General features: G+C 42.6%; 1 protein-coding gene across 2 annotated transcripts in view; it reads right to left on the bottom strand.

Moving 5' to 3' along the window:
- The window catches only part of ABCA1 (ATP binding cassette subfamily A member 1), a 134,016-nt gene that overhangs the window by 57,055 nt on the left and 53,468 nt on the right, over positions 1-23,493 (bottom strand). For both annotated transcript variants that reach the window (XM_053567077.1, XM_053567086.1), the window contains 4 exons: positions 17,345-17,466; positions 14,977-15,153; positions 6,168-6,260; positions 977-1,217 (listed from right to left, as the gene is read on the bottom strand). In XM_053567077.1, coding sequence (XP_053423052.1) covers positions 977-1,217; positions 6,168-6,260; positions 14,977-15,153; positions 17,345-17,466 — 633 coding nt within the window. The remainder of the gene's footprint in view (positions 1-976; positions 1,218-6,167; positions 6,261-14,976; positions 15,154-17,344; positions 17,467-23,493) is intronic.

The following is a 23,493-nucleotide window of genomic DNA, read 5'->3' as shown; positions in this document are numbered from 1 at the left end:
TCTTGTGGATTAACTCTGACATGGCTTTGACAAGCCATTCAACCTCTCTGAGCCTATGAAATGTGGGGTTATAGAATCTTCCCTGTAGGATTATCATGAGGGAAAACTGAGATGACTTAAATAGGATGCAAAGTACATAGGAAATTTTACCTAAATGTTAGCTGTTGTTACTATTGTTACTGTTATTTACATATTTATTATAAAGTTTCTCAATGGTAATAATAATAATAAAAAGATCAGCATGTCAACCTTTTTAAAAATATTTTTTTCAAGCTCTGAGTTGTAATTGAGAAATAAAAACCGTACATATTTAAGGCATACCGTGTGATGCTTTGATATATGTATATGTATTGTCAAATGATCACCACAGCCAAGCTATTAATACATGCATTACCTCATAGTTGCTTTGTTTTTTTTTTTTTTTTTGCAGGGAGAACACTTAAGACTTACTCTAAGCAAATTTCAAGTGCACTATACAGTATTACCCACTGCAGTCACCACACAGTATATTAGCTCTCCCGAACTCACTCATCGTGCATAACTGTCACTTGGTACTTTTTGCCCAACATCTCCCCCACCGCTCCCCCAACCCCTGGGAACCCCCATTCCTACCCCCTGCTAAGTTCGATTTTTTTTTTTTTTAGATTGCACATGAAAGTGACATCATGCAGGATTTGTCCTTCAGCCAGTTATCTCATCCTTGATTAACTGAGAGCCACCTTCTTACGTAACTCCTCCAGAAAACCAGGAGAGTGGCTTTCAATCATGAATTCAGTTGATAAACACTAGTGTGCACCTGGGATGTGCCAGGGGACAGCTAACTGATTGAAAAAGCTTCTCTGCTCCAGGAGATCATGGTCTAGTGGACAAACAGGCAAGCCGATGTCTAATGATGCCACCCAGGGAGGAGATGAACAGCAGAGTCCACAACAAAGGCAGGAATGGGGAGGGGGCCTCGGTCAGCACAAACACTCACTAGTAGAGTTGTCATAGAAGGTGTCAGCATCGTCCTCAGTGCCATTGCCTCCAAAGAGGGCCTTGTAGTTGTTGTCTTCATACCAGTTGAGGGACTTGATCTTCAGTCCCCCGCCCTCGGGATGGCCACAGACGATGCGAGACACGGCCTGGTATATCTGGGTGGAGGAGCTGGAGCCGTTCGCATTGGTCAGAAACATCACTTCCTGCCGCATGTCGCTCCAGCTCCGCATGCTGAACAGCTGGCGTCAGGACCAGAGGAAAGGAGGAAGTAGGGGAAAGGAGGCAGGGAGGGCAGAGCAAGGGTTGGGAACAGAAAAGATAGAGAAACATCTTATTCTCCTGACCTCTCAAAGCCTAGAACTTATCTTGTCTGATGTCATCTCCAAGTCTTGTAACCACAGGCTTGCCAGAACCTGGCTGTCCCTTTGGTGGTCCAGGGATGACCAGCATCAGCATCATTTGAGAGACTGTTTGAAATGCAGGTTCTGAGATCCCTGTGCAGACCTATGCCCATTAAAGTTTGAGAAGCACAGCCTAGACATCAGCAGAGCTCCTTGGGTGAGCTTTGATTGGGATTCTCTTCTGGTTTGTAGAAGAGAATGCTACACCCTGACCATGGGCTCATTTCTAAAATAACTCAAACTTCAGTGAGGAAACTGAGGAGCCTTCTCCACCTTGGAAACAAAGGTTCTGTGCGTGATGTTCCCTATCCTGGTCTCAGAAAAGTATCAAGCAGTGGAAAAAGTATAAGGTGAGAAACCCGAGTTTGAATCCTAGCTATGTCCCTCACTAGCTTATAGCCTAAGAAAAGTCACATCACGTCTCTGAGTGCCCAATTTCTCATCAAGATGATGAAGCTAAACCAGTGTGTGGTGAGGAGTCAACTGCTCACTGCGTGAGAGGGTGGCCTGCACGGAACAGCCCTGCAGCATGAGTCTGAAGCCCCAGGCAGCCAGGGCTGTCTGTGATTTACACTCAACAACCATCCATGATCCCAACGGTGCTCTGTCTCACATACAAAGGTACTCTAGCACCTTGTGGGATTCTTAGCTCAATCACTATTATTAAATATTTATAGAGCACTTTGTATTTTCATAAACTTCACAATAAAACATTAATAAAGCCCCTTCCTTGAATGTCACTACACGTTTTCACCACCCAGGAAGACTGAGCCATGGAAGGCTGGGGGGATGGGTGGCAGGACCCTGTCCCCACCCTGGAGAACAGCATGTGCCCAGCTTTCTACTGCACAGCCTGCTGGTTCTTATGAATAATATGGTCCTGGACACTCTAGGTCCTAACCCTTGCCTTATGCCTCTAGATGGGAACAAGGCTCTCCAGATGGGAACAAGGCTTTCCAAGGCCAGGCCGGATGTCACCAAGATTGATGTCTCCAGGGAGGGAGCATGTAGCAACTACAAAAGAACACAACTGGGTGGACAGATTTTCCTTACTTTACCTTTTCATTACCTGCATGGGGTTTATGGATGGAGAGGGGACAGGTAACCAGACCACCTTTCTTTTTGTTGGTTAATGCAACGGCCCCAGAGACTTCTAAACAAAAGCGGGTAAAGGCCACTCACTTCTTTTTCCACAGGCCGCCTCTCTACTATTCCGCCACACCACAATCAAAAAAATAAACTTCTACCCACGTAAAGACAGCCGATTTTTGGACAGAGGTACCATATATTACTGAGTGATTCTAAATGGTTGGCTTTTCCAGCACCCATCTTAGGGACAAACTCCTACGCATTCTCCTACACCTCAGCTCGTGCTCCAGACTCATCTCAACACGCTCTCTGACTCCAAGGGAGGGGGACCCTTCGTCCTCTGGTCCATAGATACTGGTGGTGTTTGACAAACATCTGCTGAGTGTCTGTCACTCAGCCCCATAGGAACAGGGACATTAGTGTATTCAGTGCTGAGTTCCCAACATGCCAGGGACCCGGGTGGTGCTGGCCAGATTTCTAATATGTTGCCTCCCTGTCCTGCCCTCCCAATTGTCTGGGACACCTCGAGTCCCCATTTCCACTGAATTTCTAGGCCCTTTTAATACTTTTTTTTCTCTTTGAAAGGTCTCCTTTCCATCCCAGTTACTATTAAAGGTCATCTCAAAGCAGTCAAGAATATAGGCTCTGGAGCCCAACAGTCCTGGGTTCAAATCCCAGGTTTGTCAGTTACTCTGTGAGTAACCATGGGCAAGTTAACAAACTTAACTGAGCCCCCCTGTCATCTATAAAATGAGCACAATAAGACCCACTCCAGGTTTGTCGTGTGGGTCACACAGGGAACTGGGAAGCTGCCTGAACCAAAGTAGCCTTCAGAAAATGGTGGCTCTGGCTGGGCACCTGTAGTTCAGTGGTTAGGACACCAGCCACATGCTCTGGGGCTAGTGGGTTCAAACCTGTCTGTTAAACAAACAACAACAACAAAAAAAAAACTGGGCATTGTGGCGGGTGCCTATAATCCCAGCTACTTGGGAAGCTAAGGCAAGAGAATCACTTAAGCCCAGGAGTTTGAGGTTGCTGTGAGCTATGACAGAGGGTGACAAAGTTAGACTTTGTCTCAGAAAAAAAAAGAAAATGGTGGCTCCCTTGTTCTTTTCCTTTCAAGGATTGTGATTTGGTCAAAACAATCAACTTTCTAGCTCGGCGCCTGTAGCTCAGTAGTTATGGCACCAGCCACACACATCAGAGCTGACGAGTTCAAGCCCAGCCCCGGGCCTGCTAAACAACAATGACAACTGCAATAAAAAAATAGCTGGGCATTGTGGTGGCAACAGTAGTCCCAGATACTTCGGAGGCTGAGGCAAGAGAACAGCTTGAGCCCAAGGCTTTGAGGTTGCTGTGACGCCACAGCACTCTACCTAGGGTGACACAGTGAGACTCTGTCTCAAAAAGAAAAAAAAAAAATCAACTTTCTTTCCAAGTACCAAACAAACAAGTACATTTATTTGTCTTCTTCCATCTGTCTCACAGAAATAGCAAGTTAGACCAAGAGCAACCTATGATCAAAGGCACTTGAAGGTGTTCTGCAGAGAGAAGTGGGTGGTCCTTGCTTATCCTGGGACCAGGAGCAGGCAGGGCCCAAGGAGCAGCTGCCAAGAAAAATGTATACTGTTCAGTCAGAAAGTTTCTACCACATCAGCAAAGAGAACATCATATGCTTTTAATTATTGCTTTATCCCAGACAAAAGGCAGGGCCAGTGATATAAGAGAAAACAGCTGTCACCAAATCCTGAGTGAAGAGATAGCCTCCACATTATAGTCACTGTTTTGCTTTCTCTAAGGCCAGAAATGACCAACGGGCAGGTCAGGGAGGAAACTGCCATAGCAATGCAGGGGGTGGTACTGTCAGCTCACAGGACAGTTCTCTCTCTCTCCTCTTGGAAGAGCCTTGGTTGGTCCAGCTTCTCCACTACCTTCACAACCAGAGTAACACAGGACAGGCTGGAAGGGGCTCCTCCTCCTGAAAAGGGGCCCTAGAAGTCAAGCCCTTTCAATCAGAGACACACCAACAGAATTAAAAGGAAATAAAACAGGACAGAAAGAACTAAAGTGTCCACGGTGTGAAAGCTTGGTGTTTCCTATATTTTCCAAATGTTCTGCATTTTCCACAATGAACATGCAATACTTTTATTGGAAGAAAACAAAGTAAATTTTGATGTTGAAATAATGATGTAAGCATGAAAAAATGGCCAACTTAGATATAAGCACACACCAAAAAAAAGTTAGAGAAGCAGCTAAGTATAAGGTTGGATCAAGTCTGAGGAAATTTCACCACAAATTATTACTTCCCAATGTCCTATACATTAAGGCATGCATTGCTTTTGACCACTGCCCCCTGGCTCAGCTCCTTAAGCATAAGGGCTCCAGAAAGTTCTTTGCCTCCAAGCCTAATGCGAAACAAGGCTGGGAGTCAGAGAGGCAGAGCACACTCTCTGGCTGAGTCAGAGAAAAGATTATCTGCTTTTGCAAGTACCTACAGGCCCTCTGATCTCTTAAAGGACAAAGTTTACACTGATGCATTTGTCAACATGTGGATCTAAAAAGTAAACAACTGAATGTTCAAAAAAAAGACCATGTTCCCAAGGTTGTTCCAACCTCAGAGACCAGATATTTACACAGGGAAGAGTTGAATTAGGGGTACCATGTCATTCCCTTCAGTTGGCAACCATGTGTTTGGGGGCGGAAATGATCGTCTCACCTTGTTACTGAAGAAGAAATGAAGAAGTTTCTGCTCAGACAAAGCAGTGCATTAGGGGTGAAAGAGAGAATTCTACTTTTTACAAATCCAGTAGAACTTCTATAGTTGAACCACCTCCCTACACTGATCACCCTCCTTAAGTCGACCTAACTCTCATAGACCAGACACGCACCACATGTACATATCAGTACAGTAGCCCCAGCTCCTTATGTTGATCACCTCCATGTGTTAACCAGTTTGTTACAGTCCCTTGAGTGATTAACTTATAGTGGTTCAACTGTATACAACAGACGATTGTAAATTACAGTCACCCAACTGATAATTTAGCACTAGATCTTATTTGTTCTCTCAAACGGTATTTGTACCCATTATTCCACTTCTCTTCCCTCCCCACTCCTTTCATCCCTCTCAGCCTCTACTAACGACCAATCTACTCTCCACCTTCCCAAGACCCACTTTTTTAGCTCCCACATGTAAGAGAACATGCAACACTTGTCTTTTTGTCCTTGGTTTGATTCACTTAACATAGGGACCTTGCATTCTATCCATGTGGCTGCAAATGACAAGATTTTATTCTCTGTTTTGGCTGAATAATATCCCCTTGTGTTTAAACGCCACATATTCTTTATAAAACAGATCATTTTTTAAATCACTTATGTTACTACTAAAGTTGTTATTATAGCTCATATGATATTCGAATCAAAAGGATCCTCTTGCTAAACTGAGAATTTATTTTTTTTATTTTAGATTAATATGAGGGTACAAATGATTAGGTTACAATGTTTGCATTTGTTAGACAAAGTCCCTGTGGTAGTTGTGTCCCATACCCAGGACGTATGCCATATGCCCTTACATTGTGCCCATTAGGTGGGAGCACACCAATGTCCCTCCTTCCTCCTCTCTGTCCTCTCCCCAGACTTAGAATTTAAAAAAGTGATGCAATGGATATTTCATTTTTCTTCCACTAGAAAGATACAACTTACCTCCTGGGCCAAAGTCCCAAGACTGTCCAGCAGAACTTTCGTGGCTTCATTCAGCTCCTTGCTCAGGATGGGAGATGTAGAGTTTAGTCCTATCTGGATTAAGAAAAAATAGTTTATTTTTTAGTTCAGACCTAAACCTAAAATCTCTATTGAAAACAAACAAGTTAATTAAAACTGTTCACAAGAGTAAGTTGAAACAAAACAAAAAACCAGCTCCTAATTAAACTAAAAGACACCACCATTATTCTAACTGGAGTTAGCATTTTGCTATCTTCAGACAAGAATTACTATTAATAATTCTTTGATGAATGGTTGATGAATACATGCTTAAAACTAGTTAATATGCAATAGATAAAAAATACCTCATTTGGAGGGGAGGGGAATATATGTGTCCTATACAACGCTGACCACAAATTCCTAAATCCGTCTATGATGATTCTGCAAGACAGGTAATCTGGAAATGGCCTTGAGAAAAAAGTTAGTGATGGCTCTTGAGAAAGGAAGAAAATGTAAGGCTTACAGCTACAAAATCAGGAAAAGGAATTCTTTCGCTCTGTCCAAGTCAGCACTGTTTCAAATACTGGAAATTTAATGTAGAATACTTACTTTTAAGTCTAGATTTAGTCAAATCTTTATATACTATCCATAGTTGGTTGATGTTATATGCTCTCTAACTGCATAGCAAATAAAAAAAAAATTAGGCCCAGGGAAAAGATAAATTAGGGCAGAAAGCATAAGCTAACAAAGAAAAAGAACAAGGATGCACTCCTGGCCTCAAATTTGGTTCTAAGGTTTTATGCTTCCAAAGAGAAAAAGATACAGGTCAGTTTCATTGTTCTTATTTGTCAAATAGGGGGGAAAAAGTCTTTAAGGAAAAATCTTTTTTTATTTCTATGGGCATTGTTTCATTGAATATCATATTAGACATCTCTGAAGTATAAAGAATATTTGTCATGTCAGAGATTGCAATGAAATTATAATGTAGACTGCACAGAGAATGGCTGGAAGGGGATGGGACTCACTATCTCTGAGAAATGGCAGCCTGGGATAGTTTCTTTCAGCAAACATCTCCAAATGAAGAAGAAGATTCAGAATTATCATGATCATCATAATATCCCAGCATTATCCTAAATGTGCATTTCTGAGAAAATCTGCCTGAAGGTTCTATGAGAGAATTTGCCCAGCCTGATTCATCAGCTCTTCTGGAATGGCTTTTATTCATCAGAGTCCCAGTATTCTCACACTCACAGTCTTCAGAAGGACCTATGTGGTCTCACGTGAATGCTGTACTCAGGTAGGTCTCTACCACGTAACAGGCAGATTGTTAGCAATTGTTCCTTCCATGGAGAGCAATTCATGTGCAAAAACAGATGGGGTATGTCTTGTCTTTATTTTCTCTCTTTGGGTTCACTTTATTAATTTTTTTTAACAGAGACAGGGTGTTTCTCACTGTAATTCAGGCTAGAATATAGTGGCACCATCATAGCTCACTGCAACCTTAAACTCCTGGGCTTAAGTGATTTCTCTGCCTCAGTCTTCCTAGTAGCTAGAACTATAAGTGTGTACCACCACGCCTGGCTAATTTTTCTTATTTTTTATAGAGACAGAGGCCTCTCTATTTTGCCAAATTTCAGGCTGGTGTAAAACTCCTGGCCTCAAGCTGTCCTCCCACCTCAGCCTCCCAATGTGCTGAGATTATAGGCGTGAGCCACCATGCCCAGCCTGAGTTCACTCTAACTAACAGTTACCATGCTAGAAGTCAAACCCGCAGAGAGCCAGCAGGAAGGAAAACTGTTAGAAACTGAGAAGTCTTCACTGAAAGCTAGAAAGTAAAGTGTTTTTGTGTTTGGCACCAGGCCTAAATATTAAATATTCAGTCTTCATTAAAAGTATTGGCAATTTGTAGTCAGTACAAACAAATTTCAATTTTCAAAGAAATGTTGCCTGGAGTTACACAAACAGGCAAGGATTGACATACACACAGGGTTTAAAAAAGCACAGATAATTAAATTCAGCATCAAATTTAAAGCTTGGAATATTTGGATATTTTGCTCAAGATTTCATTTTACTTTTCTGTTTTTGGATATTATAAAATACAGAGAAGAGATTGATACAAATCAGCAAAATGAACACCACAAATTAGAAGGGAAAAGGTAGGCTATTCAACAAGTGTTGCTGGGACAACTAACTGGCTATTCACATAAGAAAAGATTTTCCATCTCACACCACTGAATAAAAGTAAATTCTTAGTCAATTAAAGAACTACAAGTAAAATCAAAGTTCAAAACATGTGAGAAAATATCCTTTGGAACCTGGGGTAGGAAAAGATTTCTTTTTTTTTTTTGCGGTTTTTTTTTGCCAACCACCCATGGCATATGGGGCCAGCGCCCCACTCCTTGAGCCACAGGCGCCACCAGGAAAAGATTTCTTAAATAAAACACAAAAAATCAAACCAAAATGGAAAAAAAAAAAGAAATCTTACTTTTAAAAGTAAACACTATACCACAAATATCCTGAAAAAAAAAGTAAGTCAAAACTAGAAAGATAAATTTTTTAATTTTAGTATAAAAATGAAGTACTAGGAAGCAGTTAAAATTATCTAGCAGTTAAAAGCCCCTGCTTTGCTAAGGAGCTATGGGGTGAAAAAAATTAACCAAATGCACATATATTAACTTGTATAAATTTCAAAACTATAATATTGAGGGGCGGAGCCTATGGCTCAAAGGAGTAGGGCGCTGGCCCCATGTACCAGAGATGGCAGGTTCAAACCCAACCCTGGCCAAAAACTGGAAAAATATATATATATATTTTTTATATATATAAATATATAATGTTTAATGAAAAGAGAAGCTGAAGATCAATCTATACACTTATGCAGTGTGAACAAATAGACAGATGGAAGTTAACCTATTTATGGTTCTCAACAGAATGTAAATATATATGGTAAGAAGACATGGATAACTTCAGTTATCTCTGAAGACTCGAGCTAGGGATGCACAGGTGGCATCAGCTACACCTGTAATGTTTTTCATATTCCTTGAATAGAATCTGAAGTTAGCAGAGTAGAATGATGGATGATGGTACACAAGTTCTGTCCATGTTACTCTCTGTACCTCTCTGCATTTGAATTATTTCATAATTTTCTTTTTAATTCAATGTAAGGTAAGAGAAGGCTTAGTTGGGCAGGAACAAAGGAAGGGTAAAGAATCTATGTTGGCTTGAGTACATATCTAATCCAAAAGACAGACGACTTCCTTGAATAAAATTAAGGACAGAAAATAATTCAGGCTTTAAAATTAGACCACAAAATATAGTTTGAGATTCACATGTCTACACCTAGTATTAACTACGGTCTCCTGCTCATACTTACTTAACAAAGGCAGACAAAGCTTGTCAAATCATATTTTCAAAGAGCTCCAGTAACCAATTCACGGCTTGGAATTCCTACTATTATTTTTCCAAGCCAAGAATATTCTCTTGGCTATGAACTCATATAGGTCCCCACTATAAATAGGAGGCAAATGAGTTTCTCATATGAAGGAAGGAAAGGAGGGGAAAAGGGAAAATAGAACTTTTCTCTTTTTTTGTAGAGACAGAGTCTCACTGTACCGCCCTTGGTAGAGTGCCGTGGCATCACACGGCTCACAGCAACCTCTAACTCTTGGGCTTATGCGATTCTCTTGCCTCAGCCTCCCGAGCAGCTGGGACTACAGGCGCCCGCCACAACGCCCGGCTATTTTTTTGTTGCAGTTTGGCCGGGGCCAGGTTTGAACCTGCCACCCTCGGCCTATGGGGCTGGCGCCCTACTCACTGAGCCACAGGCACCGCCCAAGGGGAAAATAAAACTTTTAATGAGGGTGTACCTTTTGTGTTGCATTAACAGAAATTTGTGTATTATTCACTATTTTTAGATCATGACGAAATACCATAATGTCATTAAAAGGAAGAACACACAAATGTGCTCCATTACTCAAAACCTCCCACCCATTTCTGCAAATGTGTTAATCACAACCTAGTGACATTTTCTAAAAGCATGACAGTTAGGACAGTGGCTCTAGAATGAAAATGGCCATGTGCCCCATTTGTCCTGGATCTAGCAGATGAGGACTTCTTCTAACCTCACTAGCTTAACAGTTAAGTCATGAACCACTAAAAAATAAAAAGGGCGGTAACCAGGCAAATCAATTTATTTCAACTCCGTGTCTAGCATAGTTCTATGTACCTAACAACGCGGCACCCAGTAAACATTTAGTTTGAAGAAAAACTAAAAGGAAGGGAGAAGTACATGAGTAGAATGAGAGATGGACTGGGCGGGGCCTGCTTCAAAGGTCATTCGAGTTCACAGAAATGCTCCATGTTTTATATTTGCTTCATGAAACCGCTCAGCCTCTGCAGCCTTTCTGTGGCTCCCCTTGCTCTAGGATGAGGCCCAGTGTCCTCACATGGCTGGAGAAGGTCTGCAGCACCTCAGTTGACCTTTGCCCACCTGTTCAGTGTCATGTCTCCTTGCTCCTCCTCCCGCCAAACTCCACATGCTACACCCACCCCACGCTGAACTTTTACAGCGTGAGAGAGACTCACGCTGCCAAGCCAAGTGCACCGTGATTTGTTATAGCAGCAAGGGCAAAACTAATACAACCATCAAGATCTTGACAACAGACGCACATAAATCCCTCTGGCCAAAATTTGCTATTATGGCCCGTTCTTATAGTCCAAAACAGATTGGAGGTTTCTGTGGGACAGCAGAGAGAGGCTCCCACCTAGACATCCCTCCTTCCTCTAGGAAAGGTATATAAGGCTTCAGGAAGGATGCCAGGGAAGATGAAGGGAAAGGTCCATGCGCAGCCCACCCACATAGCCAAATCCACCCTGCTGAGCAGTAAAAAGACAGAGGAAGTCACCTTGTGGGCCCTGAATGCCTCTTACAAATACTGTAAACACTCAGTAATATATCTCCCTTAATGACTAAGTGCATCTACCCCAGAGATAATATTTCTCTTTTTTTTGAGACAGAGTCTCACCACGTCACCCTTTGTAGAGTGCCATGACGTCACAGCTCACAGCAACCTCAAACTCTTGGGCTTAAGCGATTCTCTTGCCTCAGCCTGCCAAGAACCCGCCACAACACCCAGCTATTTTTTTGGTTGTAGTTGTCATTGTTGTTTGGCAGACCAGGGCTGGGTTCGAACCTACCAGCTCTGGTGTATGTAGCTGGCACCCTAGCTGCTGAGCTACAGGCCCCAGAGATAATATTTCATATATCAACCCACCCTGTACTCATCAGAAAGCCGACTTTTTAAGCATTTTAATTGAGGGCAGTTCCTAGAAGATACCTGACACATAATAATCACTCAATAAATATTGTTCAATGAATAAGCAAATTATTAAGCAAAAAAATATAAAGAATGCCTAATGGAAACTGCTCTTATTCCTAGAGAACTTTAAGGATGCAATGGCATTATGACATCTAGAATTAATTTTCATGTGAGGTATGAACTGAGGCATAAAGAAGAATCTATAGCATATGAATCCTTGGCAATATCTGGGCAAAAAATGAAGTTTTTCACTGAAATACTCTCCAGGACCTCTTTGCTTGGTATCACTCTGAAAGTTCTTACATAGGTCTATAGAAGAAGATCATTTTGCCAGCAATTGTTTTCAGCATAAAATTTCTATTACTCATGTCAATTAAACTACCAGCTTCTATTTACTGAACACCTAATGTGTGCCAGGCTCTCCATATAAAGAGGTTAAAAGGTTAGTCAATTAAGTTTGGAAACTCAGCCTAGAAAAAGGGCTACTCTTTGCTGACCACCATAGTCACCAGATGGCCAAGGGGAGTACTCCAAAGGTGACCCTAGTGCTATTCAACAACGAGGTATGTAGCTCTTATTCTAGGGCAAGGTCACAAACTTAATTGTCAGACCGTGTACATGACCAATAAATACAACAAAGGGATGAAGACACACATATATTATCTGTTTGTAAAAGAAGAGTAATCCGAGGCTTACAGAGGCTAAATACCAGAGGTCAATGCTGATAAACTGCTGAGACAATATTTGAACCCAGACCCAGCTGACACTTCCACTCTGCTACACTTTCCCCACATTGTCAAACACTATTATCCAGGGGTCATCCCAAGACTGAAGGAGGTCCAGGAGGAAGAGTCACGATACCTTTGGCTGTAAAATAAGGAAACACTCCACCCCATCCCCACAACACACACACAGGGAGAAAAAAATGTTTCAAAATATGTCTCTCCTGAAGATCCGTTTTGGCTAGACAAACACACACTGACAGAACAGTTTCCCTCCCTATGTTGGGGCTGACATCTGGTTGCTGGTCCTGTTGTACTTCTTGGCACAATTAACCACCCATGTGTAATGTCATCACATGCCACATCCATCTACCATCACAAATGTGGAAATTTCAACCAAATGGCTGGAGAAAAAAGCTGCTTAATGCAAATCAAATATCAGTCCCAGTACTCTAATTAATGCACTACTTAATTCAATAAAGACGAGTCACATTGTTATAATGCTTAGAGGTCATTTCATCCCAAAGTCATCCTCCAAAATCATCTTGACATATAATAATCCTGAGCACTCACTGTATTCTAATGTTAGAGCTTCATTTTCTAACTTTTTGGAGACAGGTCTCTCAGCAACAGCAGAGGGGCCAGGGCAGAACCTGAGATACTCCCCAAACCCAAGAGATACATAGGAAACACGTGGAAGCCACCTCAATCAGCACCTAATGAGAATCAATGGATTCAGAAGGCGCAACCACAACACAACAGGATGAGACTGAATGCAGCTGACAGTTCTGAAGGGACACTTCCATGCAGTGCTAAGCTGCTAATCCTCCCAGAGTCATATTTTCAAGTTGAAACCTGGGCTGTTAATGGTCAGTCGATGATGGCTATACCGTCATCCTTCTCTGAGTATGAATCAGACATTATGTACAAATGGAGGAATTTTATTGGGTTGTGCATTCATAGGAAAGTAAAGAGAAGTAAAAAACAATGAACAGCCACCAGAATAAATTACTCTCTTCTAAAAATACCTATCTTTCCAAACTTTGAATCATTCTGATGAGAGGGTGAGCATTTCTACCTTATAGTAAAAAGCAGCCCAAAGAAATGGTTCTGTAATAACTTTTTATATCATTTGTAATAACCTTTGACTCTCTGTATCTCACAATCCAAAAAGGGCTAACAGATGTAGTAACTATCTATATAAGTGAGCTTATCTAACATTTTAGGCCAGTTACTTAGGGCTGCAAACACCCCCACACATAAATATTTTATTTGAAATTATACTATGGAAACGTTAACCAAGAGAATCCCAAACCACTGAACAAAGCACTAGATACTTAAAACAAAAACTAAAATAGAAATACTAAAACTTCTGGACTCAAACAAAAGCAGATCTTAAGCATTAGGCCTAAGCCCTTCATCCTGACCAGCTTAGGTGCCCACCACAGAGGCACCTACACCCAGTTCGACTACTACCTTCATCTCAATGCAGCCGCAGCATTATAGAATCACACAGGATACAAGAACCTGATGGTCAGTCAAGAGAATAAACCCTGAGATATGTTTTTAAGGTCACATAATATGATCTAGGCACAGGGGCCAGGAACCAAACATTCTTAGTAACCCCTATAAGAACCCAACTCTCTATAAAGAAATCACACTGCACAAGAGTCCAAAGCAATTACAATTTCATGTTATTATGATGAAGAACATCTCTTTCCAGGCACATCCTTCCCACCAGGCTCTTTCCCTGGTTTTAAGAGAACCTACTAGCTGGGCGCAGTGGCTCATACCTGTAATCCTAGCGTTTGGGAGACTGAGGGACCAGCCTAAGCAAGAACAAGACCCCATCTCTACTAAAAAAGTGGAAAAAGTGAGGCAAGAAGATTATGTGAGTCCAGGAGTTTGAGGTTGCTGTGAGCTATGACCCTACGGCACTCTACCCAGGGCAACAGAGCGACACTCCATCTCAAAACAAAAAGAGAGAACTTACTGACAGATCAGAGCAGTATGGGATAAGTAGAAAAACAGAATTCAGATGTTAAATGATTCTGTTGGAGGGGCATTTCACCAGAGCTCTCAAAAAACCCTGAGAAATATTTGTTTTGGAACTATATACCATACTCTGATGACCAAAACCTCAGGCCCACCTGCATTCTTTGGTTAAGAATGAACAGGTGTTCTCATGGAGTGCTTCTCTGAACTACCCATTCAACTTCTAAGCTAATCAAACTTTGCTGGGAGTTTTTTTTCTTTGAATGCAGTTTTGTCGTTTATTAAGATAATTATTGGATGCAGGAGAGGGGGCCTTCAATTCTAAGGTTTTCCAACTATGGAAGTCACAATATCTCCTTTCTGATGGGTTTTTAAGTGTGAATAGATATCCATCTTCCAACCAATGGTTTCAAAAGAATTTTTTTATATCTAGGGAACTCTTTCCTTTTATATCTAGGGAACTCTTTCCTACTTTTCCTAAGTAAAAGTAACTTTTACTTAGAATTATAATATTAAAAACTTGAAAAGGTAGGTCTTCTCTAATTGAAACAGCACAAGGTACTGTGGGCTTGAACCTAGCTACACTCAATTTATTCTTCCCCCATGTAGCTCCCTAGACATGGTCCAAAAGTTTAAAAAAAACTTAGAACACCACTGAGCTAAACTCTCAGCCAGCCCTATTTTTTCTACAAAAAACAAAGTCATGTTGTCCAAGAAAAAAATTCACATTCCAAAAGCATTAGCGCTTGCATTTCTCCACAGAGCGAGTCTACTTACCAACACCGGTTTCAGGATATCCACGTTGGAATGAAGCATGCGTTCTGCTTCATCCAGTCTCTCCCTTGGTAGACCACAAAGCTCGGAAACTTCTTGGTCGCCAAGCTGAATCACTTTTCCTAGTTTTGATCCATTGCACAGATTCATCAAATGTAACTGGTAGCCTTGCAAAAACACCTGGAAGCATTTCATGCAAAGGGAAGACAAGCAAAACCGGGTCACAAAGATGGGAAACTGGAAGCTTGCCGTCTTTGGGGCAGCTTCACATCAAGATGTTGAAGATGTTAAAAATGGCAGCATTGCAACACCCCTACGCTGTTTCTCTTTACTGAACTCTGAAAGGTATCAAGGCACAAGGAACAACCACAGGAACATTTCAAACCTGCAGGTTTTATTTGACAAATATTTTGCACACTCATGTTCCTCTCGCAAAGGGAAACCCCGAGTCCAACTCCTTTTTTCCATAATGGGATACACAATTCAGCAAATAGGAATTCAGAGTCTGAACTCCTGAAACCACTTTCTTTATAAGAGGAAAAACATCCCTTTTATTTTGCAATTTATATCTTGAACTGGGATTGGGCTGAATTATTGGGGAAGGTCCTTCATGCTACATGTATTTATCTGTTGGTAGCAATATTTAACTGATGCACGGAACTACATTCAAGTAACTTCAGAATTTGGAATCCTTCATTTTACTTGGCCCACAGCAGAGTGCTACAAAGCCGGGCCTCTTATCATCCCACTGATGGCCAATTTTAAATCATTCTCATCTATTCCCTTAGCAAACCTACTAGAGAGCCTCTCCTTGGTCAGATTTTGTTTACTCATTGGGGCCTCATTTGTTTACTTTGTCTTTTGGGGCCTAAATAAACTATTCTTCTTCATATATGGTCTTTATCATCTAACAGACAGCAAGCTTGGTAAGAAGAAGAGCCCTTATTTTTTCTGCTCATTTTGTATCCACAGTGCGCCTGTGGCTCAAGGAGTAGGGCGCTGGTCCCATATGCCGGAAGTGGTGGGTTCAAACCCAGCCCCGGCAAAAAAACACGCACACAAAAAAAAACATAGACAGTAATTATTTGTTGAATTAATGTGATGCAGGTTCTTTATTACATCATTACTACCCCCCTGTTAAATTGGTAAAGCTGACATGCTTGTAGAACAACTTAATGTGAGTGATGGACCAAAAACTTCTCAAAACTCATGCAGCTTTCTAAACACAACAGAGCATCTTGCCTACTATGTCTCCATTAAATTTTCACGTGCTGCCAGGATACTCGAGCACATTTCAGTTTTACTCCCTGTTTAACTGGTCGTTACTGCCAGATCATTAGCCTACCTTTACTATGTCTTTTAAACATACAGCACAGAAAACTCTAATTACCACACAAGGGCCACCTCCATGCTTAGGGTACCCCTTATTTTAAACTGATCAGATATGACAGATATGAAATTGGCAGGGGGCGATGGAAATCATGCTAAACACAACTATTTTCAAAAAGCCTGCTGCCTTTGGACCATTTCCCAACTGCACAATTGGTAAACACAAAGCATATTTCCCTAGTTTCAGAAGGGCAAGCAGTAAGCACATTTTCCTAATTTTAAAAATTCTAGATCATGTGAAGCAAAAACCTTATTTGCAAGTATAAACATTTCCACCACTTCTGCTTATTATAAAGACAAGCGTGTGTAGACATGAGACAGGGCGAGGAAGCAGTTCCCCTTTCTGCCAGAGAATAAACTTGAGGAGCGTCTGTGAAAAATCAATAACCATGCGATCTGGGTCTGCTACCCACTACACAGGAGCAATTAATGATGCCCAGGCAAGTTTTTTTTTTTTAAGATTCTTAGGTTAAAATGTCATATAAACACTATTATTCCTTCCTGGTTTTATAAATTCTTAAAAATTCTCCTTCTATAGCTTTGCCTATCTTTAAAAGAAGGAATAAGTTTTTAAAATCTCCTGTCTTAGACTTTATAAGAGAGCTGCTCCAGATCAATAATCCTCAACCCTGGTTATTGTCTCAGAACTGTGAAATTTTTTTGTGAAAAATCTAACTCAGCTTAAAATGGAATCCTTTTAGGAGGAAGTCATCGCAAATACCAATTGACAAGCAGGAAATCAATTTTACTCCAACCACCTGGCCCATGACGCCAGGTTGCACATTACACTCTACAGATGGTTCACCAATTCCAGCCTGAGCAGGGAAGTAAAATCAGGTGGATCTCGAGCTAACCACCTCCTTCACCATCATTGCAAGGAGAGGGTTTTTTTGTTGTTGTTTTTTTTTTTTCATTTCTTTCCAGGTGCTTGAACAACATAACTACCAACAGTCCCACTGAGAAAGCTGAAGGCAGTGCTTACCTGGCGGAGACTGATACTGGCCCTCAGCATTCTGTCCACAGTGGGCCTTGGGAGAGACAGGTTGTGATACAGGAACCCAGAGAAGGTCTCATTGTCCACCAGGAAATCCTGAAGCTTCAGGTCTACAGAGAAATTGTGTTTTATTTTTATTTAATAAGTAACTCCCTCCCCCTCAAAAAAAGTCAGTGCAATGAAGCAGGCAGAGAAAAGTACTGTAATATTGATGACCACAAGGCTTCTGGCTTAAGCATACAAAGCAATGAACTGAGGGAGCTTTGCTTTATTAGGAGAGGCATGAAAAGATTGCTTTCTGATAATACGGTGATCCACACTCAGTGTGTGCTGTGTGCTCCTAAACTCAAACAGTGTGACAGTGCTGTTATATACACACAGTCTTACTTTGCTTTTCAAGCAAAAAGCCAAAGCTTTGAAACAATCTTGCCCAGGCCACCTGAGGCTTGTGACACTAATCCTATCACTCCTGTCTCCCCAGTGCCATCTCACCTAGCTAAAATCAGAGACATTGAAAGCCTTATTCCCACAAGCTGCAGGGGCTGCTCAGTCAATGCAGGGCCAGCAATGGTTCTCAGACTTGAATGTGCATGAGAAAATCACCAGGGCTTGTTAAAGCACAGACAGCTTGACACCGCCCCAGAGTTTCTGATTCAGTGGGTCTGGGATGGGTCTAGCCAATCTGCATTTCTAACAAGCCCTCAGGTAATCCCAATGCTCCTAGTGTGGGGATCTCACCTTGAGAACCACTGGTGTAAAACACTGTGCATCTCCAAGCGCTTTCACAGACAGAGGCTCGTATTAATTCCAAACATAGGACATGTGATATGAAGCTCTGACACTCAGGTCAGCCTTGCTTCAGAATACTTAAGCATACTGCCCCATTACATTATTTGATTGCCAAAGGGTTTCATACAAAATCCCTTTAAATGATAATCCCTCTGGATACATTTAGTGAAACAGAAAAAAACCCTTCTCAGAAATCCAGAATTGGAGTACTTATAGTTGAAGGCTGTGATGGGTCATATCATCTTTCTGAACCTCAGTTTCTCCATCTCCAAAAAAAAGTGTTTCTGACCAGATATTCAATACGTGCCCTCTGACTCTGAAACACTATAGCTTTCCCTGACTTATTTCCTTTGACTGTCTGTCTATCTCTTCTCCTTCCACCCATCCTCCTAATAACCTTACTTCTTCCTTGCAATAAAAATAAAATCAGCTCACCATGACCAACTGGCCAGGCTGTCATCCTTCCCAGAGAGGCAGCCCGCAGGCTGGGCAGTAACCAACCTCTAGGGGGCAAACTTTGCAAACCCAAGTCATGAATCTTAAGTGAACTAGAGGTCTAGTCTGAAAACCTTATTCCAGTGTGAAGAGCCCAGTGAGGACAGGAGATAATCCTGAGAGCTAAGGAGATCACATGTATAGATAAAATAGCAGGAGGCCTCCTACAGCCAACCAGATTCCCGTAAGTGCTGCATGATCTAGGTATATTCTGAGTTAAGCAAACATCAGTCATGTAAAAGTTATAGAAAGAATAACTTAAGATTCATTCACATCTCTAGAGAAATGACTCTCCACCACACCTAGCTGGTGTGGCCATCTCCTAGGTATGCCTCATAACACCCAGAAGCTGTCCTAGGCCCAGTGAGTGTCCCTCCTCAGAATCTGTACTCATGCAAACTGCCACCTGCCCAGTGTGCCCCATTACATATGACATTACACTGTTACTGTCAAGCTTACTTCTGTAGTCATCAAACCTCAGAGCACCCACAATTCACTTAGGGAGCATGCTAACACGTGGTTTCTTGGGTCTAATCCACAAAGATTCTGAACTAGTTAATCTAGAACAAGGACAGATGAATCTAGACCCATTTTTAATAAGCATCTAATACAGGGGGGCCTGGGAAACCATATTTTAAAAACATTGTTTTACGGGTGGCGCCTGTGGCTCAAGGAGTAGGGCTCCGGTCCCATATGCCGGAGGTGGCGGGTTCAAACCCAGCCCCGGCCAAAAACCACAAAAAAAAAAAAAAAAAAAAATTGTTTTACTTGCATATTATCTCCACTAGACTGTGCTCACAGGATGCAGAATATGTGTTTTATCATAGTATCAACCATCCCTACATCAGGGCCTGGCACAGAATTACTGATCAGTGAAAGAAAGCAGAATACTAAATACTATCACACAGGATTGGGTCTGAGAAGATTCCAGAAGTATCTAAGCAGCATCTCAAGAAATTTCCTTCCAGTTGAGCAGGTCCAAGAAGAGCCCAGGGATGTCAGGACCATCCCTAGGCCACACTACAGAAGTAAACAGCACTCCTAGAAAAAAGTGGCATCCAGGGTATCTCCATGTGGTAGATGTGAACAGGAGAGAAGGAAGGTAAGCTGGTGGCTTCAGTGGAGGCTAGTGTGAAAAGCCAGACACTGACTATTGTACAACAATGGGAAAAGCACCCCCCTGGGAGTCAGAAGCCTGACTCTGATATGGAAGATATGAATGGGTATATCCATTATATCCATTTATTTACCAGGTCATTTCTTTTTTTTTTTTTTTTTTTTTTTTGTAGAGACAGAGTCTCACTTTATGGCCCTTGGTAGAGTGCCGTGGCCTCACACAGCTCACAGCAACCTCCAACTCCGGGGCTTAAGCGATTTTCTTGCCTCAGCCTCCCGAGTAGCTGGGACTACAGGCGCCCGCCACAACGCCCAGCTATTTTTTGGTTGCAGTTTGACCGGGGCCGGGTTTGAACCCGCCACCCTCGGTATATGGGGCCGGCGCCTTACTGACTGAGCCACAGGCGCCGCCCTTTACCAGGTCATTTCACCCAGTTGTGCCTCCACTGCCTCGCCAATAAAGCTAAGAGTCAAAAAAAAGCCTTTGTGAACCCTTGACGGAAACAAAATAAATACATGTGCTAACCCTCCCTGACTAGGCAAGCCACAATTCCCTCCTGAGCAGAGCCAGGGCAGTACACAACATTACACTAGGGAACTTCGAAACAGCTCCCTCCCTCCCAGGCAGGGTGGCAGAAGTGCGGGAGGTCGACCCAGGCTGCACTTGCAATGGGTCTAGGTCATCCAGCAACATTGTCCAGACCAGCGGGTGTGCTCTGCGTGTTTATAAGGCTCTTCTGTTATGTCAACAGGATCTGAGGATGAGAACAGCTGGATGTGATCAAACTCCAACCGCCTATCTGTGAATTCCCTGGATGAGACACAAGAACCAAGAAGCTGATTAAACAGTCAACAACCCTCAGCAGTGCACGTGAGTGGCTGAGTGGCGTGGTGGAATGGCTGGGTGGGGGAGCAGCAGGGAGGACCAAAGAGCCCTGGCTACAAAGAACTTGCAGCTGATCACATGGACGTCCACACATGTGGGCTCAGAATCACACACCGCCCATGCAGATGTTGGAAGGCAATGTGGTTCTCCACCATGGCTCCCTGACAGACTCAACTGGGAGCATTGCAAAGCTTCCAAAGCCCAGGCCACACCTGGAAACAACTAACTCACCAGAACTGCTAGGGGTAAGACCCAGGCATCAAAACTTTTTACTAAACTGCCCAGATAATTCCAGCCAACTTTGAGAAATAATGGGGGAAAGATCAAGGTTTGGGAGCAGAAAAACCTACATTTGGTGCTGCACCTACTGTGAATTATCTGCATGATTGTGAGAAAATCCCTCTGCCTTTCTGAGCATAAGTTTTCTTACCTATGAAGTGAAGGTAACAGTATCCTCCCTTTCTAAGATATGAGGACTAGAAATACTTGTCTTGACAGGTAGTCAAAAAAGGAGAATAATTTTGTTATTATTGAAAAGTTTTTCTCACTCAACTTTACCAGTGTATGGCAATGCAGAAGGATGGGGACACCATTCCTACCATCAAGAAACCTTCAGGGCTGATAAAGGAGATGAAGAGGAAAATCAACTGGAGAACATGGAAGGAAGGGTAAGACAGTGAACAGAAGCATTTGCCCAAGATGAGGTTTATCTGCAAGTGCTTCACGGGGAAAAATCAGGCTAGAGCTAAGATCTAGAAAAGAAAAGAGAGCCAAAAATCCCCAGAAGCTGTGGCTGGTGAGGAGCTGGTAAGATCTTCCATGAAGGCAATGACCAGGATAGCTCAGTCATAATGCTATGCACATAGTAGGTTCTCAACAAATGTTTGTGAATGAATAAATAAGTGAACAAACAGATTAACCAAAGACTCCCCAAAACCTAAGATTTGGCAGTAGATAAGAAGAAGTAAGGAGGTGGGAGTTGTGAGGACAGAGCAGGGTGGCTTGGTACCTGTTGGTGTCAACCCTGTGCGTTACATTGCCAGAAGGAAAATGGGTAGAGAAGCCAAGAATATCGAGAAAACCAGATGTCTGAAAGAGCCCTTCTCTCCCCTCTTACCCAGCTTCATGACCTGGCCCAGGATTCACCTCGTCCAGGAAGGCTGCCCTGACCCTCCCACCTATAAGCTGGTTGGGTAGCCCTCTTTTGTACCCAGACAGCATCCTATTTTTCCCTCAAGTAAGAGATCAAGCTGCAGTTGTCTGTACACACATCCTTTCCCCCAGAAGAATAGGCATGCCTCGAGGGCCAGGATTGGTAGCTCCAAAGACAGCAGTGCCTGGCACGGAGGAGGCCCTCAGTAAATGCTGGATATATGAATGAGTGAATGAACACAAAGGAGCAGATAAATCAATGACTTGATGTGATCTGGGAAACCGCCACTGTGGAAAAATAAATTTACCTTGCAGTGGGTTAGGGAAGAGATGGAGCAGGACAGGAATGTGAAACACCCCAGGTCAACCTGACAGGAGACTTCCAGCAAGCCCACATGCCGCATTAGCCCAGGTCAAGAGCAGGTACCAGAAAGTGATAGCTGGGAGCAGAGCAGGGAATAGGACGGAGGGAGGCTGAGTCAATTAAATGAAATGGAGATGACCACGACATCTACCTCACTGGGCAGACCTAGGCGTTCAATAAGAAAACATTCCTGCAGATCCAGTAGAAAGCCTGGCACTGAGTCAGGCGTTCAGTAAAGGATAGCTAATATCATCCTTTTCAGGAATGACTGGTCTCATTAGCTCCATTGCTAATTTAACCCTAAAGCATATTCAGAAGCAATAAGAACACAGAGGTGACCCTGCCAACTAAGCTGAGATGTTGAGATCTAAGGCATGTGTGCGCTATGTATGTGTGCATTATGTGTTTGCCCAGCTGAGTCCCTAAGTCAGAATTACTGAGTGCTTTCTGCTGGTACTGCCTGAAGCTGAAGGAAAGGCTGAAGCTGATTGATTTGTCTATTCATAACTTTATAAAAGAATATATAAATCTAGCACTTGCTAGAGAATCAACAGAAATGATCACATCTGTCAGTCACTGCAAGGACACACAGGTAGAAGATGGCCTGTGAGAAAGACCAGTCATTCTGGGCGAGATGGTGAACATTTAGAAGGCAGGACGTCAGCCATCCAGCTTTGGCCAAATGAGTTAACACAGACCTGAATTTTACAATCTGTAAAATCCGGGAGGTCTTGAGAGGAATTAAGACGTAAAACAAAATCAGTGGATAAAGCACTGGAAGATCTCAATTCAAGTCCCAGCTCTGCCATTTCCTGTGTGTCCATGAACCTTCCTTTTCCCCTTAATCTCTCTGGTCTCAGTTTCTTTGGATGTAAAATGAGGCTAACAACATTCACCAGAGATCAAGAACGCGAAGGCGCTCTTCCGGGAGAAAGAGCTGACCAGCTTCAATTATCAGCTGGGTAAGGGGAAAGGTATGACCACTCGCAGGACAGGGAGCCATGCCACTCACACAGCTGGAAAGACAGAAAGCCACCAGCTGGAAAAAGGCCAAGAGAGCCTTCCTACCACAATCTCTTCAATAAAGACCAAAAACCTTGATCTGCGGAGCTCAGCGACCTTGGTCTTGCCTGGAGGAGCAAACGGTGACCAGTTTCCCAAGAGCTTTGTTGTGGGTACAGTGAGGTAGCACAAAAAGAAAGTGGGGGAAAAAAGAGCTTGGAGTCTGAAGATCAAAACAGGTGAAATGTGTGGGGCTGGGAAAGAGGCAGATGGAATTTCAATTTCTTGCCACGCATCTAGGCCAGGCACCTGTGACAGAGAGAGGAAAACCCT

The sequence above is a fragment of the Nycticebus coucang genome, chromosome 2 (genome assembly GCF_027406575.1).
Source record: "Nycticebus coucang isolate mNycCou1 chromosome 2, mNycCou1.pri, whole genome shotgun sequence".
Taxonomy (NCBI): Eukaryota; Metazoa; Chordata; class Mammalia; order Primates; family Lorisidae; genus Nycticebus; species Nycticebus coucang.
The sequence above is the reverse complement of the archived record's forward strand: the minus strand, read 5'-3'. Positions and strand labels throughout refer to the sequence as shown.